Genomic DNA, 18542 nt, shown 5'->3' with positions numbered 1-18542 from the left:
CAACCCTGCTTCACTCTTAGAACAGTACTTTTTTTATATAGCTATTTAAACGAATAGTTCATCCAAAAATGAAAATTCTGTCATTATTTAGTCATGTTATTCAGAACTTGTGTGTTTTCATTGAATACACAAGAACATATTTAGCAGCTTTTCCCATAAAATGATGGTTCATAGTGACCCAAACTGTAAAATTCTCCCCAAAACTCTCAAAATTATCATATCACACCAACAAATATTTATCAAATTCAGGCTCTTATATACACACTGCAGTCACTAAAAACCGAAAATCAGTGGGTTTCTGCTTGCAATTTCAAGTACACCTGCGAGGACGCCACACCATTTTTATACTTTAAACTTTTTGTGCTTTATAAGCACACAATAACAATGTCAACTCAACTCGAATGCAATCACAGGTGGTCACAAAAAGCACAGCAGACACATTATACTTCCAGGTGTAAACGGCTCACCTAATCACCTGCGAAGGATCTTAAAACAAGTTCTGAGTTCCCAACCACATACTTGCATACTACTCTTACTATTTTTACAGTGAGAGTATTATGCGGTTCTGAATTCAGCACAGATGTGAACAGTGTGTTGGTTTGTTTTACCTTTAATGGAGAACTTGAGGGTGTGGTTGGGGAGTGTTTTTCCAGCCCATTCGCTGGCCGAGTTGTCACTCAGCAAGGTCTGCAGACGCAGCGTGTAATTCCCAAGCTTACTGAGATTCTCTGGAAGTGAAAACACTCACTTAGTATTCTGTGAGAAGTACAGCAAACCCCAAAACTGTGCTAGTAAGTCCTCATTTCAAAAATAAAAACAAACAAACAAACATAAAATTAGTCAAAACACTGATAGAGACTCACTGTTTCACAATCAAGCAACAGGAAAATTTATTTTAATAAACAGTTTTGATGCAATAAAATTGTTTATCAATAGATTACAGAAGAAAACTGGTCAGAGACACTCTTTGAAAGTATATAATATGATTTGACTATGAACTGAAAACAGACATTTTCAAATGCAAGTGTATTAATCAATTTTATTTGAATAAAAAATACCCATTTTTCCATAAATAAACTTTTTTTTTTTGAAGCATTAACATTACAAAAAAAATACTTTTTTTTAAAAAAAAAAAAGAAGCATATTTGAATCATGTACAAAATATTTAAACTAACAACGGTAAAATTCTACAAGATTCATTGGTAGCACTTTATAATAAGGTCCAGTTAGATATTGCTAGTTAATACATTACTAACAACGAGCATTACATTTGTTACAGTATTAATTAATCTTTGTTAATGTTAGTTCATTTTTAGTTCATGTTAGCTCAGGCACATTAAATAATATCAGACACAAAATGATTTGGTATTTGTTGTAACTGGCATTAACTAAGGTTAATAAAAGCTTTAGAAGTATTTTTATTGTTAGTTCATGTTACTTTTCCCCAATCACCTGCCATATTTATGACCATCAGTGGTGCAAAGTAACAGCAGTGGATTTCTAGATCCACATTTATATTTTTCATCCATATCTTCCTCTTTCTGCATGCAATGCTATAATTGGAGATGGATTGTGGATTAAATACATCTACTGTAAATGTCCACGGATGGACCTGGTATGAATCAAATCTAAGATCCGTCTGTTTTTCTTGATATCTCTGCTCATGGTGCTTCTGTATGCACCAGCATTACTTTGCCCTGCTGATGGTGAATTTTGGCGAATCAATTGAATCGAATATGAAGATATGAGATGATTCACTGATTTTTACCCATGGGCTTGAACCAGTATTCCCACTTGGATGAATGAACACCAATGTGGGAGTTTGTCTGGACGTCCCCTTTAGGAGCTGAAGGAAGAAACAGATAATAATACTGTATGTCACAAGCATATCGTGCATAAACATTACAAAAATATACATGAACAATACTCATGCCATTGCATTTATAAATATACACATGCATACAAAACATACACATGGCATGCAAAAAACATAATAGAATTATCAGCACTGACTACAAACAATAATGCAGTAAATGTGACTCACAGTGCCAGATGACTTTCAGCTCAATCAACAGTTTCTTAGTAGTGCCAGTCACGGGCAGACGAGACATCGAGTCTCCCTTTTTGTTCAAAATCTCCACTTTAATTGGACCTGAACAAGAACAGATTTATACTAATAACTCATAGTCAAGTCACTTTCTTTACAGGTCTGTAGTGCTGTTAGTACAAGATTAGATGAAGGAGCTGTTTTTGATGAGAGTATATCATGTTTTAAATATATATATATACACTATATATATATAAATATAAAATATAAAATATATATATATATATATATATATATAGATATATATATATAAAGTTGTAAGTCGACCGATATAGTTCACTTCTAGAATCGATGTACGTGAACATGCAAAGATCAAAGGTTTTTTTTTTTTTTTACAAAAGGTAAAATGGCCGCTATGTAGCTGCCGATTTTGGAGTTGGAGGAGATCTTGAGATGGGTGTTTCATTAGACATACTAAACTGTCATGAACCAGAATGCACAGAGTTTAGAGGTTAAAAAGTATATAAATTATACATTTTTGGGGGGAAATAACTGATTGTTTCACAAGATAAGACCCTTTTTCCTCGGCTGGGATTGTTTAGAGCCCTTTGAAGCTGAAACCATACAACACCATTCTAAGTTCAAAAAAACCTGAAATGTTTTCCTTAAAAAACTAAATTTCTCTACGACTGAAGAAAAAAAGACATGAACATCTTGGATGACAAGGGGGTAGTGGTCGACCGATATATCGATATATAAGGGGGTAGTATTGATATATATATCGGCCGATATATTTGGCGTTTTTCAAATATATTTAATCAGCCATATATAGATAAGACCCTTTTGGCCGATGCGTTTAGAGGCAGGACTGCATTTATTTTTGACAGTGACACACAGTGAAGTCCATTATATGGAGAGAAATCCCTCTAGTTCTGTCAAAAACGGATAGAAGTCTGTCTAATGAATCAGATAGAACGGTTAAACAAAGGAATTGAAATGTATACAACAAGTATTATAATTGCTTTTATATTATTAGCAATAGAAAGGCAAACATTATAATACTTTCTCGTTTGCCATCAGCATTCAGCAAATATGCATAATTTACATAATTTAAACAAATCCTTGAATGGCTAATGAACATTTAATTTCACAAACCTTGCAAATTGAATGCTTTAAACATTAAATCAGTGATTTCAAATTATGCTGCGTCTTATGCATTTGCCCACAGTCATATTCATGTCATTTTCACTGTGTGCTGTTCGTAAAATGAGTGTTACCTTGGCTTTATTTGAAAAAATAAAATTCCCAATGCACACAAACTTCCCAGAATACTGAGTACACTGTTGTTTACAGGCTACTTCCTTTTTAATTATATTTGTATTAAATATTTATTTATTTGTGGAAAATACCATCTAAAGTATAAGTATGTTTATTTTGCAAATTAATTTTTTAATCAATCTTCAAATGATTTCAAATTTCTTAAATATGAATTAAAATAAATACAATTATATCTGCTTTATATCGGCCCCCTGCTTTCCAAGATATCGGCATCGGCTGTCAAAAAAACAATATCGGTCGACCACTACAAGAGTGTGAGGACATTATCTGTAAATTTTTGTTCCAGAAGAGAAACACTCCTTTAATGTCTTTGGCCAATACATATACGGTAAGTGTTGCACTGCAAGGTGTTTGTATGTGAGCGAGTTCGCTTACCCATGGGTGTGCCGGCCGGACGAGCTTCACTTTCAGTCCAGGCGTTTCCCTCAGGCCACGTAACCCTCAGCTGATCTGGAAGTCTGATGGTAATTAAATCTCACACAGTGCTTAGTTATGTAGGCCTATAATTCATTCACTAAAAGAGGAGGGTACCTGGATAAGACCTTTTTATACAGAGTATCGTTGAAAAGAACAGAATAAGCTAGGACTATAAGATTTGGGGAAAAAATCTAATTGTGATTTTTCTAATAAAAAACTGTGATTGAACATCGAACTGTGGACGATTTAACAAAGAAATCCAGTTTTGCTGTGTTTGCTTTTATGACTGCACAGTTTGACCAAAATATATAAATATGACTACATAATAATTATTATTATTACTGCATTTAATTAGTATTATAGTTTTATTAAATGATAATTCACTACATATAGTAGCAGTTATGATAAAGCTATAAAATTATAGTTAAATTAATTATTGTTTCATTTAGTGATTTATATACCTGTGTGTTATTATCATTTATAAATAATATTATTGTTATTAAAAACAAATAAAAATAACTAAAAACAAAACATAACTACATAAAACATAAATAATCATTTCATTATATATGGGAAGATGGTTGCACAATAAAGCGACCCAAACTCAGAGCAGATGCTCTTTAATTCTCTTTACTGTTAAGGTGAGGTACAGATAACAGCAGCAGCTCTTACTTTGCGAGCTCATCCCCGATTTTCTTCTTAATGGTCGCGGCTGCAGCCAGCCTGTCGATCTTAGAGATGGGAATGATCCTCAGCTCATCATACAACTCCTTTGGTTCCTATGAAAACACATCACAGAGACGTACACCAAAGCCACAGAAGATACAAAACACTGAGTTTATACACTTTTGACTAGAGATGCACAATATATCGGCCACCATGTCGGTGTATACACTCTGGTTAGCACATAACTTAGTTTAAGTTCACTTGTGCATTTGCATCTTCTTGTGCATATATAACGTATTATATTATAATTAATTATAATGTAAGTTGCACTATAATGTTTATGCTGTATAAATATCTGATTAATCTCATATGGCCTAATTAAAATGCAGTTAAAACAGCAATATTAACTTAAGATGCTTCTTTTTCAAAAATATTGGTGTGTTATTAATAATAACTACAACTTTTATCTTCCTCTCATTATCAGCAGCAATATTAAAAAGTTTATCCCACTTAATTTATCCATGGCACATGCACTTTGATTCTTTAAACACAAGTTGTCCAGTGACCTGTTTGCATTATTTATTCATCATGTTATATATGTGTAAGGCAAAGGATGTTTTTTTTGGACTAAGTTGACAATATCAGCATAACCAACATATCAGTTATCTATGGAAGTCTGTTTCCACCACGGAATAAAAAATAAATAAATAAATAAAATTCTCGCAATTGTGAGTTTCCATCCTGCAATTCTGACTTTTTTTTCCTCAGAATTGTGATATAAACTTGCAACTGCGATAAAAAAGTCATAATTGTGAGAGAAAAAGTCAGAATTACAAGAATTTTCTCAGATTTGCAAGTTTATATCTTGCAGTTCTGATTTTTTTTTTTCTCAAAATTGTGATATAAACTCACAATTGCGAGTTTTAAAGTCAGAATTGTGAGATATAAAGTCTTTTTCCCCTCAAAATTGGACTTTATAACTCACAAGTGTGGGTTTATATCTCACAATTCTGAGAAAATGTCAAAACTGCAAGATATAAACTTGCAATTCCGAGACAATTCTCATTATTCTGACTTTTTCTCGTAACTGTGACTTTATGTCACAATTGCGAGCTATATAGTCAGAATTGCGAGAAATAGCCGCACTTCTGACTTTATAACTTGCAATTGCAAGTTTATTTCTCGCAATTCTGAAAAAAATGTGAGTGAGTTGAATTATCCTCACCAGTGCAATCTGGACGTATCCTCCTGTGCCGTACACATCTCCTTCATGCTCTCCGTAGAGCAAGAACTTAACTATAGAGCCAACAAACACGGGGTTTGTTTTCACTGACTTCACCTAGAGATGTAAAAGACAATATTTGGGATGACTAGAATTACAACCTATGATTCATAATTTAATAAATGGCCTGATTCACATGCACATTTTTATGTTACAGACTTTCTTGACACAATTAAAGATATTAATTACACATTTATACAGTCTGTGTGACGCTTCACAACACCTGGGAAATACTGTGGAATCAGCACACTTACAGAATGTCCAGCTTTATTTGGTTTATCTTTCAATAATTCACATTCAGTTACGATGCAAAAGTAATCAGTCATTTTCTGCGACTCCTGTAAACTGGTGTCGTCTATGACTAAGTGTGAAAAAATGAAAACTACTCAATCTCACACATTGCCCTTTCTTGTAAGTCTTGCCGTCCCACTTAATGGTGTGAAACTGAGCCCAGGGTGACTGAAGCCGTTTGGTGGCAACATCTGTACGAGTCGTCAAACCCAGAAATCCCTGAAACATCACCTGCAAACATGACCAAAAAAAAACCTGTTGTTTCCATTTTTATGTCCAAACAGAATGTAATAATGGAGCGAGTGAAAGGGGTGGTTGACTGTTTTTTTTTTTCTAGGCCTGATTGTGTTTATGGGGTGCAATCTAACATGAGTTAATGCTTAGTTTAAAAAACAAAACAAAAACATTATTATTCACTAAAATTGACCTTTATTCTACACTGCTCTGTCCCTTCTCCTTTAAACACACCAAATATCCCTGTTCTAAGAACCCCCCCCAGAAATAACCCGATGGGCTCCTCTGATTGGTCAGCTGGCCCAGTGTGTTGTGATTGGCTAAACCGCCTCTAGTGTGCATCTGAATGTCCCGCCCCTCTCCTCAGCAGCATGGGCTCCGGTTGTATTGTAAACAATGGCATTGTCATTACTGCTTATCAATTTGAGCCTGTATGATACGCAGAGGATATTAGTGAATCCCACAGAACCTGTGCAAGAACACAGCTCTTAATGGTATGTTTTATGTTTGTTGTTGTCTCATACTTTTAGATACGCTGTTATTCGTAAATGCTACTGCTTCTGTTATCCTGATTAAAGCTTTAATACAGTACGGCAACCGCATGCACGTCCATGTTTAACACTTCTCATAGCTATGTGAGAAATACGTCTGTCTAAACACATAAAGTGTGTAACTGAGATTCATATATGAATAGTTTTTTCATGCACCCCTAGTTTTGACAGCATGGCAACAACTCTTCCTCTTCTCTAAAGCAGTGCAACATGGCCCCGCCCCCTCTGTTACATGTTCCCGGGGGCGGGGTTTATCTGGGTTTGTGATGTCACAAAAGTAGTGCCTTGCAGTCCCTACAATACGTTTTTGTAGGCTTTAAACTGCCATAATTTTAAAAGACAATATCTCTGTTTGCATTGAACTTTCAGCGTCGTAACTTTGCAGATATTGTTTATGCTCAAACAGCAACATTACACACTTACGTTACAAAAGTGAAATCGCAATCAACCACCCCTTCAATATAATTAATAATATAATAATAAACCAGGGAAGCTTCAAAACTTTGGTGCTTCTATTTATTGGCAACACAGTTACAAACTGATTGCTTGTTGATTGATAGGCTTGTGTTTAGTATGATAATAATAACAGTACTAAAGAACAACACTCCTATTGACTTATAAAGCCAATTTATTTAATGTTAAGTATTTAACGCTTTCATCTGTCAAAAAATAAATGCAATGCCTTTGATTTGGGGGATTTTCCTCACCAAATATTTAACATTTATACATGCAAAAGCATGCATTAAGCACTTACAATGCACTGATTGTGCAGTTACACCTGCGTTTGCATACCTGGCCTTGCACATACCTGCTTATCGAAGCGCTCATGACAGTCTTTTAACCAGTTAGTAAACTCCCTCTGAATATTCACCCGCAGCTCCTGGAGAAAACAGCAGAGACTGTGTGAACTGGGCCTTCAATCAGGTGCATGTAACCAGTATTACACACGTGTCTTTGAGTGTTCAGGCGTGTGTTTCTGTACCTGGCCATTGTGCACTCTGGTGAAAATGGTGTTGTTGTCACGGAGTTGAAGCTCCAGGTCCATGAAGGTAAGTTTGTTGGTACTGACTTGGAATCGGTCGTTGGCGAAGAGAACTCCTGATATCCGGTTATAACACTCCAGCGGCACTGCACCTACTTTCTTAGGCCTTGCACACCACTCGAACCTAACACACACATAACCATCCAGCTTAGGCAAAAGAGAAAACTATAAATTTCAAATCATTGTGACATTTGTTTCTTTCAAGCACTGTTGTGATATAACAGATTCTTTTTGTAATTATTGCTTGCCTTCAGCACTACTTTTTATATTTTGTTTCCTCTAAAATGCATGCTAAGACTAAGCTTGATTATATTAAGAGTGAAGGCATTTCATTACAGCTATTGTTAAAAGCGCACACACACACACTTTTTTTTTTTTACCAATTCCAAACCACATCAGTCAAAGCTGTTAGCATCTTTTACACTCTACTTGACTACATTTTACAAGTTTATATGTACTCTTCAGTCCAACACATATCTGGTGAGTAATGCAATTCCTCCTTTACCTTTGTGCATGGAACCAAATTTTTCTGCGGCAGTTTATTACTGCTACAAAAGAAGTGATATTGCCAGAAACGGAGCATTGAAGGTACTTGTCTGTTTTGCCCTTGCTGATGTAAATTGTCAACAAAGCTGCTTTGTGCAAATGCATTAGCAGGTAGGTGTGAATCGCAGGGGTTTCATAAATGAGATGAGGACATGGCTGCAGCCGGTGATGAAACGAAAAGATGCATATTAACCACAAAGGGCTTTGAGTATTAAGAATGGGAAAGTTACTCTGAAACAGTGGTGTAGGGAATGAGCCGCCCATTCCAGAAGCACTCAAAGATCGGCCGCTTGCCCCGAGCTTCAGAGTTCAAGATTACACAATCTTCATCCTCATCCTCTGAAGGACCTAAAACACAAACACAGGCCTATAAAGACAACATATCTAGCGATGCGCACCATTTCAGCAGTCAATCTGGAATCAGCTTTTATTAGAGCATCTTTGATCAGTGTGGAATGTACCTAATGCGTATGGATCCACTGGGAATGTTTCCTGATCGTAGAGGAACGGGTGATAACGGATCAATCCCTCCACTAAAGAATCTCCAGCGCCGGTGGCTTTGAACTCAAAAGTGGAAAAACTGGAGTTGATATACAGAGTCTGCATGTCATTATCCACCTCCCTCAGATTCATCACACGGGGGACTCGAGGAGAGCGCTCGAGCAAACTGATCTGAGAAATAAGAGAGAGAGAGCTTCAGAGGAAACAAGGACACTAAAAGACTGTATGATCAATGCATTTACTGGAACAAATACAGACGCATCTGTACCTGAATGTCAATGTTGGAGACGTGGTCATTTATTTTCTTTTTTTTCTGGTCGTTTCCATCAACTCCGTGTATATAGTAATGGTAAGAATGCCTGAAATTATACAAACAGCACTAAATGGCACATGGCTGGCCTTAAAGGACCAGTTCACCCCAAAATGAAAATGAACTCACCCTCAAGATATAAGATGTAGATGAGTTTGTTGGTTCATCAGAACAGATTTGGAGAAATGTAGCACTGCATCAGTGTCTCATCAATGGATCCTCTGCAGTGAATGGGTGCCGTCAGAACGAGAGTCAAAACAGCTGATAAAAACATCACAATAATCCACACCACTCCATTCCATCAGTTACATCCGGAGAAGTTAAATGGTGTGGGTTTGTAAGAAACAAATCCAACATTAAGATCCAACATGATGGATTGGATTACTTGTGGATTATTGTGATGTTTTTATCAGCTGTTTGGACTCTCATTCTGACGGCACCCATTCACTCCAGAGGATCCACTGGTGAACAAGTGATGTAATGTTACATTTCTCCAAATCTGATGACGAAACAAACTCATCTACTGTACATCTTCCATGCAGGGTGAAAAGAATTTGCTCATAAAAGACATTTGTTCGCAAATCAGATGTGTTGTTGTGCTCATTGCTTTGTAAGCAAACAATGATTAAACTATTAAAATAAACTAAAAAATTAGACTCAATAAGAACCAGGATTCCTGAAGTCTTGGGAAAAACCGAGATAAAAAACTCCATGTCCATTAATTTAGAAGATAGAAACATTTTTCTAATTATGCCAATAAATGAAATGTAGTTTTAAAATTGAATTAGAATTATTGCAATTCATTTTCTATTTACAGATCCTACCAAAATATTAATGAAAACAAAACTAGCCTTTAAATATCATTGTGAACAATGGAAGAAAAAAATGGTTAACCATCGTTTCCTAACAAATTAAATTCTGCTCCTACTAATAAAACTCTTAACATTTGCAGCAAGAGCTCTCATGCAAAACTGAGAATAAAAATAAATAAATGAAAATTGGCCTGATCTAAGGGAGAAGTGCATTTGAGACGTACGCCAGCTCTCTGGTCCACAGACTGTAATTGTGTTTTAGGAAGGTGACGTGTTCCTGTTGGACTCCAGTGATGACAACAGCAGTAAAACTCTCCTTTCCTTCCTCTTCAGTCACAATGTTCCGCAGAAACTGCTCCTCGCTTCCATTCACGTGTGAGTAATCGCCAGGCTGCAAATGAAAACACACACGCATATACATTTAAAAACAATATCCATGCTCCAACAATAGCTGCGTTTACACAGAGCCTAGTAATCAGATCGTAATAGGAACAGAAGCACAATCGGAATTAAAAAAATGTCACATGTAACCACGCCAATCGAATTGGATTCTGATTCAAATCTTGATCGGATTGTAAAAGGTGGTTTAATCCTCTTCTAAACACTTGATCAGAAGCTTGAGACATATAATCGCACATATCGACCCGATCGCTTTTTTTAGCGTTCATGTAAACACTACGTCAATCAGAATTAACTCATTCCAATGGAAGCAAAAGTGTCCATGTCAACTTGCTGAGATCAATTGACTTTCCCTCACCTTCCTGTTTCTAATGAAGCCAGAGTAAATCTCTTCCTTGTTCATCTCCTTGCGCTCAAAGTCTTCTTTGGACATGATAAACTCATGAACATCTGGAGAGCCTGCAGGTTTACTGATCATCTGGAACACACATTGAATTAAAGGAATAGATCAATCACAACAGGCTTTATGCAGGTTTCATGAAGGAGAGTTCAAGTAAAAGGAAATTTAAGGACCAAATTAACTGGAAACTATCCATCAAATGTTCTCTAAATGTAAACGTCCGTGGATCAGAAAATGAGTTCTATTAGCAACTTACAACAGATCTCTATTACTTTTTTAATTCATTTTACAAATAACTTTTACTGTACCTTTAGATCACACTGCAAAAATGAAATGAGTTTATGATTAAAACCAGAACAAATATCTGCCAAAGGGCTTCAAAACTACCTTTTCATACCAAATGTTTGCTCTTGTTTTGAGCATAAACTCACTTAACTTTGTTCACTTGTTAAGAAAACAAGACTTTATCTTCAGCTTGTATTTCAAGTACACGTATCTGGATTTAAGACTGTTTAGATATTTGTATTGGAAAACAACAAGATATTCAGTTTTTGCAGTGCACACAAGATTTTATGCCATAACATTATGTATTTAAGACTTTCTGTTCTGTTTGTACCAACGTGAGCATGAGTAAATGACTGTCCATGCAACCAATTACATGTTAAAATTTATTAAATATCAATAAGATGACAGTTAGCATGTATAAGATTGTGTACAAAAGGTTTTTTCAGCAAAGTTTTGATCATTTGGACACTTTAGACCATTTGTGTATCAAATACAATGCAGTAGGATTTATAAGGTTAACTTTCCATCGCTCACACAATTTCTATGTATTTCTATGATGTCTTCCAATAGAATTATCTAAAAAGTCTTAAATCAAGAAACATTTAGGTCTACTTGAAACCCATAAGGCTCTTCAAGATCACAGATGAAGATATTTTTAAAATTCTCTCATCATTTTTATTAATTGAATAATATCCCCACGAAATTGTAATTGCGATTATGATTATTAATTATTATTATATTATTAATTATTATTATTAATTACGATGATCACAATTTACACTGAATGATGTTTATGCCATTGTTTGATGCAACTGCATGCCATATATATAATATATATATATATATATATATATATATATATATATATATATATATATATATATATGTAAATAAACAAGCTGAAAACAAGCTGAAACACAACTTTTAGTGCTTTTCTATAGTATTAAGCCTCAAATGTCAAATATACATCGGATTGGTTTCTTCTTTAAATTATAAACAGTAAAAATATTAATGTTATTATAATGTTATACTAAAATTAAAATAATGGGGAAAAACCCTTAAGATAACATGTAGAAAGAAAAAAACGCATCTTAAGCACACAGAATAACACAAATGGACTTGGAATAATATAATTGCCGCTTTGAACGATTACGTAATTAAGGCATCAATAATTGTAATCACGATTAGAAATTCGTTTAATTGTGCAGCCCTACACTGAATGCACCAAAATGCACCAAAAATGTGAAAAGACATTGTAAAAGTAAATCCAGCTCATCAATGCATTGAAATGCACTTGCTTTAATTAAAAGTAACACAAATGAATACAACAGATGTGTTACAAGTGTTAAATAAAAGTGAACAAACTGCGTGCAAACATACTCGGACAGACTGGCCGATGTAAAACACAGCCTGTTTGCCTCCGACTCCAAAATACGAGATGTCACTGTTCAGACTGCGTGGAACTGGATCCGGCCGCACGTAACCGGTTTCTTCTCTACATCAACCACAAAGAAGAAGAAGACAGCTGACGGTTTTATCAAGGCAAGCTCCATAAGACCATTTATATAGGCATCAGACAATCAGTACAGTTCAGCTAGATATTATTTCACACTTTTGACAAGTACTATCAAACGATTAATCGCGATTAATCGCATGCAAAATAAAACTTTTTGTTTGCATAATGTATGTCTGTGTATATATAACTGTAACATATTTTTCCGAAATATATATACATGCATGTGTGTGTGTTTTTATATACATAATAAATATATACAGTACAAATACATATATTATGTAAACAAAACTTTTATTTTGGATGCAATTAATCGCGATTAATCATTTGACAGCACTATTTTTGACTCTTAATCTTCACTGCATGACCAGAATTATGCATTGTTTTGCAGTGGCTAATTGCATTTCATAATAAAATAACCCAGGGAAGACAAAGCACAGGTTTTCTGAAGAGCACACCTCTTCATGTCGTTTTCTCGTATGAACTTGGATAGACGGTAAACGGCCCAGTTGTTCAGCTGTTTAGATGTCATTCCACAGCCGTTGTCCATCACCACAACAGCAGGTCCTCCCTGAGACTCGTCAAACAGCTGGAAAACACAGAGAGAGAACAACACATCCAGATCATGGAGACTAATACTTGGTCAATGTGCAATAAGTGTCACAAAAACTACTGCTTGCCCTCAAGAATGCACTTAATGCATTTGATTTCGTTATTTTTCTCAGATGACTATAAAACGTGTGATATTTTCATATTGCAAAGGGAAAATGCATGCAAAATGCATTAGCATGACAAGCATCAAACCATGAGGTAACTAGACAAATAACATTTTAGACATCATAATCACACTCCTTTATAAGATACATTTTGATTTGGCCAAAATCTAAAAACTGCAAGTATACCTATCAAAAAAAGAGAACCCACCGCCTCTGAATGCATGAGCTCAATGAACGGATGTCAAAGGGAAATGATAATGTTATATATAACTAGCCCTTAAAATTAAAAAAAGTTAAATCTAATTATAGATGATGTAATTCACACCAATATTAATAATAGCCTTATAACATATGCATGTAGGGCTGATTATCAACTAAATAAAAAAAAAAAAAAAAAGATTGTTTAATATCTTTTGGTCAAATTGTCATTTGGCTATCCTGATATAAACTAAAAAATATGCTTTTTAACTTAATTAAGTGTGCAATAAACATAAGGCATAGAGCATCTAACATGTAGATGCCTCATACCTTCATCTGTAATGTTTTGTTTGTTTGAATCGACGAAATAACAGCCCTAATGTACACTTAGGGATATGCCGGTATCAAATTTTCATGTTGCGATTAATTGATCATGTTTTACCACGGTATGCGGTATTATCACAGTATTGAAATTAAGTTTTAAAAAAGTGGTCATAATACAGTATAACAGGTTAAATAACTTTTTTTCTTATAACAAAAATAACTGAACATTTAAATGCAATAAAGCAACACAAAAAATATATTTAAAGTTAAAAATTTTTACACCGATTAAAGTGCAAAAGAACTTTAAAGACCCATAGGTATCACTTTACAATAAGACCTCATCAGTTAACCTTAGTTACTGCATTAACATTCACAAATGAGCAATAGCTACATTTTGGAAGTTACTAATCTTTGTTAAAAAATACAAGTCTTAGTTCATGTTAGCTCATTAAATAACACAGTTGCAACTTTCGATTTTAATAATGTGTTATTAAATATTGGAATACCTAAGATTAATGAATGTTCAGAAGAATTTTTCATTGGCAGTTTGTTAACTAATGAAGCCCTAATGTAAAGTGTTAATAAACAATAAAGAACCAAAACACTTTCAAAACAATATCTAGGACATGTTGTAGTCCAGATTAAAATGGAAAAAAAATATGGAAATATATAAATATTATTTTATATTCTTTAAATGTTTAGAAAGTAAGCAGCTGCTTTTTTTATTTATGGGGTTTCCAGGTAAGGGCTGCATTTTCTGCAGTTTAGCGCCATCTGCTGTCAGAGAGTGAATGTGCTTTCATTCAGCGCGTCTCTCACGTGTTCCTCCATGTGCTTCTCGTGCGTGCTTGTTTTACATCAGAGTTCACACGGTCTTTAAAGCAGCATACAAACGGTGTTGTGCATTTGACCAGTTGATGGGAAAAGTATCTTAAAATGCATTTCAAATTCTGAATAATTTTATTAATTATTCTCGGTATTTGGAAGTGCCCACGATAACAATATCGTGCATATTCATTACCGCGATATATCGCATTACCGAATACCGGCACAAGTCTATGTACACTACTCCAAGGTTTGGGATCAGTACTTTTCTTTTTTATAGAAATTCTTACCTAAACTCAACAATGATAAAAAATAATGATATAATGATATAAAATTGATCAATAGTTACAGTAAAGACCTTTATAATCTTGCAAATGTTTTCTATTTCAAATAAATGCTATACTTTTTTATTCAGAAAAAAATCTAGAAAAGATCAATAATGGTCTCCACAAAAATATTATGCAGCAAAAACTGCTGTTTTTTGTTTGGTTCACATCATTTTTTTTAAGAAATGTTTCTTGAGCAGCAAATCAGCATATTAAAATGATTTCTGAAGATCATGTGACACTGAAGACTGGAGTAATGAAGCTGAAAATACAGATTTGATTACATGTTAACATATCTGACAATAGAAATCAGTTCTTTTAAAGTGTGATATTTCACAATATTATTTTTCAAGGTGTTTTTGATCACACAATCCTGGACATCTGCAGTCACACTGTCAGTGAAAGTCTACCTTTGATTGTGTGTTCATTCATTCATTCATTCATTCATTCTTTATAACGCCCTTCAGCATCAAAGTTACTTTAATGGCGATCTCTGAATAAATAATACAAGGTATACAACTAACAAAAGGTCATAAAAAGACATTTCAGATGCACACTAGACAAAAACTCTAAAACACATTCAGGTGATACATTTTTAAATAAATCAGTTAAAAACAAATATGAAAAAAAACATTTACAATTTAAAACAAAAACATTAGGTTTGTAACAAACAAAAAAAACCTTTGAATAAATATGTAAGTCTACCTTTAGAATGTAAAACAATGACATTGGGTTTGTAAGAAAGACAAGTTTGAATCCTCACCAATCTGATTTCAATTCTCCTGATTCCCGTGTTTTTTGCCGTGGCTGACAGCGCGTTATCGATGAGCTCAGCGAAGGCGTAGGCTGCAACACAACAGAAAGAGAAACACCGCACATCAAACTAGCACCGTGTTCATGTACGGCAGCACAGCAGAGGTGCGTGTGCAAACTTACGCAGCGCCTTCTGTCCTTCACTAGCGTAGTACTCGTACATGCCACACTGCACCAGAGTATGGTAGTGCGGCAGAAACTCAATCCGCTCTTCAGTCGCCGCCGTCAGCTCCTGATCCATGGACTTCAACAGATGCAAGGTTTTCCCGTCGACCAGCTCCTCTGCAGCATCAAAAAAAACGCAACAACAACACTAAATCAACCAATACTCCTCATACTGAGACTATTTTACACCTCATGCTACCATATGCAAATGATCAAAATACACTTTTACACATCAAAAAACCAAAAACAAAATAAGAATCATCATTAAAAAAATCACAAAAAATATTAAAAAAAAATTATAAAAATGTGTAAATATTTTATTTTCTATTTGCAGTTTTGAAATATAAAACATGTCAAATATAAATGTATGAAATATTTAAAAATAGATTGATAAACTGTAAACAAAATCAAAAGTAAATTTAATATTTAAAAATACTTAATGTACAACTTTTAGGGCTTTTATAGTAAAAGTAAAAAAATGTATGCACATTTACTATTTTTTAACATTTTCATATGCATAACGGTCAACAACAATATGAACAATGTTTCAATATTTTTTCACTTTTTAAATAAAATGTAACTGTTTCGCTTTTGAAATAAAATTTATTTTTATTTTATTTATATTTAAAAATAACAAAATGAACATGCATGTAAAATTTAAAAATATATATTATTACTGTTTTGTTTTGAGATAAAAAAATATTGAAACAAAAACAAAATTAAAATAGATGAGTAAATTAATATAATACTAAATTTTAAGCTCCTACTGTAAAAAAAAAGGACATGCATTGAGCACTACTATTTTTCAAATGTAAAACTGTAAACAACTAAATACAGCATGGAACATAGGCACATAAATAATCTCAAATATTTTACTTTTACTTTTAGTGACCAAAAAATAATAATAACAACACAATGAAAACACAAGTAAATAAATGCCATATTTAATTTATTAAAATAAACGTTTTGGGCTCTTACTGTAAAGTTCTGCATCGATCTCTCCTCGGTCTGTAGTGCTGATAACAAAAGTCTCGTTTGTCGACAGTGAAAACTCCTAAAATGAAAATAAACCCATGACATGTCAAAATGGCTGAAAAACTAAATTCGAATTTTGTACTTAAATACAATTAATATTCAAATTCAAAAGACATAATGGCAAAATATTACTAATGCACGTTTCTTCAAAGCAATAAAATAACACGATTACTTTGGAAAAAAGTGCATGTTTAAATTAATGTCTATAAACTACATATAATCAGTTTGCTTAGTCAGAAACAAAACAGCATCATGCATGCATATATGTATGTATAGTTTAATACAAAGGCCAATCACAAAGAGTACTTTTTCATTTAAAAGCATGAGATGCAGTGGGAAAAACCTGCATTAACTTTTACATAGCTTTCTAAACATGCAGCTCTATTGTGTGCAACGGCGATAAATGTGCCTCTAGAAAATGCAATAAGTATAAGCACTGATGTTCTCTTTTTCCGCAATATTTTGAGTGACAACACAGCAGCGCCGCATCTGAGTTAGTGGCTTCAACGGGACAAGCTGCGCACAACATTAAAATGCAACCACGCCTACATCGCAACTCATCTCGCACCAATAATAATGCATCACGAACAACAAAAAAAATAATAAAACAACGTTGCAACAATAATAATGATTATTATTATAAAAAATAAGAACAACATAAGAAATAATAATTTTTTACACAACACAAACGTTACATCTCAGCCCTCCTTCTCATCGGATCTAAGCAAATCTAATAGGTGTCTTATTTTGATCTTTAAACAGCGAGTTGTCCCTGAAAGGTGAGGAGTCTGCATCCATGCACCTCTGTCAGAGCAGAGGTGGTATTTTCCTCTGGAAACAGGGCGGTGTTACCTGTCTCAGAGCCCGCAGGAAGCCGCTGTAGTCCGCCTCCGAGATGTCGACGGTCCGCGGCGGCGCGGCGCTGCTCCCCGGTCTGCAGTCATACACGCGCACCGACCTCCGAGGCTTTATGTCCCGGTTTCTCTCCGCTCCGGTCTCGCTCATCTTCCTTTCGTCACACATCACCGCCAAACCAGCGAACTCTGACACATGGTGATAAAACAAAACAATATCGACCTCACCGCTTCGTCTCTGACATGTTTATCTTCAGGTTCAGATTTGTTGTCTGTTGTCCAGCGGTCTGATATTCGAGTGTAACGTGTTGAATTTATGAAGTGTGAAAATTTAAAGGTTTCGCGCCAGGACTATCAATCCAAATTCCGTCTTTCTGCAGCATCATTAGTTCTTCTGTGACGTTTGATGGCGGTTGGCACTCAATCTTACAGTTTTAACTCCGCCCCCTACTGGGATGGAGTATGAAACGTTAAAAAGTATAAATAAAATATATTAATTAAATAAAAAAACAATAAAAACAATTATATATATATACACACATTATTACATATATATCATATACGCATGATAGAAAATAATTGTATTATTATATATATATCTATATATATAATATATATATATATATATATATATATATATATATACACATTA

At 34.4% G+C, this 18542-nt stretch overlaps 1 protein-coding gene across 1 annotated transcript in view; it reads right to left on the bottom strand.

Moving 5' to 3' along the window:
- Positions 1 to 18309, bottom strand: part of LOC109048399 (structural maintenance of chromosomes flexible hinge domain-containing protein 1-like) — a 43261-nt gene extending 24952 nt beyond the window's left edge. The window contains exons 1-20 of the mRNA XM_042728724.1: positions 17889 to 18309; positions 16980 to 17055; positions 15960 to 16118; positions 15787 to 15869; positions 13093 to 13223; positions 12502 to 12616; positions 10795 to 10914; positions 10262 to 10428; positions 9184 to 9274; positions 8876 to 9086; positions 8645 to 8762; positions 7809 to 7992; positions 7635 to 7706; positions 6147 to 6272; positions 5694 to 5807; positions 4475 to 4581; positions 3761 to 3843; positions 2045 to 2152; positions 1769 to 1846; positions 609 to 728 (exon numbers count right to left, since the gene is read on the bottom strand). Coding sequence (XP_042584658.1) covers positions 609 to 728; positions 1769 to 1846; positions 2045 to 2152; positions 3761 to 3843; positions 4475 to 4581; positions 5694 to 5807; positions 6147 to 6272; positions 7635 to 7706; positions 7809 to 7992; positions 8645 to 8762; positions 8876 to 9086; positions 9184 to 9274; positions 10262 to 10428; positions 10795 to 10914; positions 12502 to 12616; positions 13093 to 13223; positions 15787 to 15869; positions 15960 to 16118; positions 16980 to 17055; positions 17889 to 18059 — 2434 coding nt within the window. The 5' untranslated portion in view covers positions 18060 to 18309. The remainder of the gene's footprint in view (positions 1 to 608; positions 729 to 1768; positions 1847 to 2044; positions 2153 to 3760; positions 3844 to 4474; positions 4582 to 5693; positions 5808 to 6146; positions 6273 to 7634; positions 7707 to 7808; positions 7993 to 8644; positions 8763 to 8875; positions 9087 to 9183; positions 9275 to 10261; positions 10429 to 10794; positions 10915 to 12501; positions 12617 to 13092; positions 13224 to 15786; positions 15870 to 15959; positions 16119 to 16979; positions 17056 to 17888) is intronic.
- Positions 18310 to 18542: the final 233 nt, after the last annotated feature.

Source organism: Cyprinus carpio, chromosome B7 (assembly GCF_018340385.1).
Source record: "Cyprinus carpio isolate SPL01 chromosome B7, ASM1834038v1, whole genome shotgun sequence".
NCBI classification, from domain to species: Eukaryota; Metazoa; Chordata; class Actinopteri; order Cypriniformes; family Cyprinidae; genus Cyprinus; species Cyprinus carpio.
The sequence above is the reverse complement of the archived record's forward strand: the minus strand, read 5'-3'. Positions and strand labels throughout refer to the sequence as shown.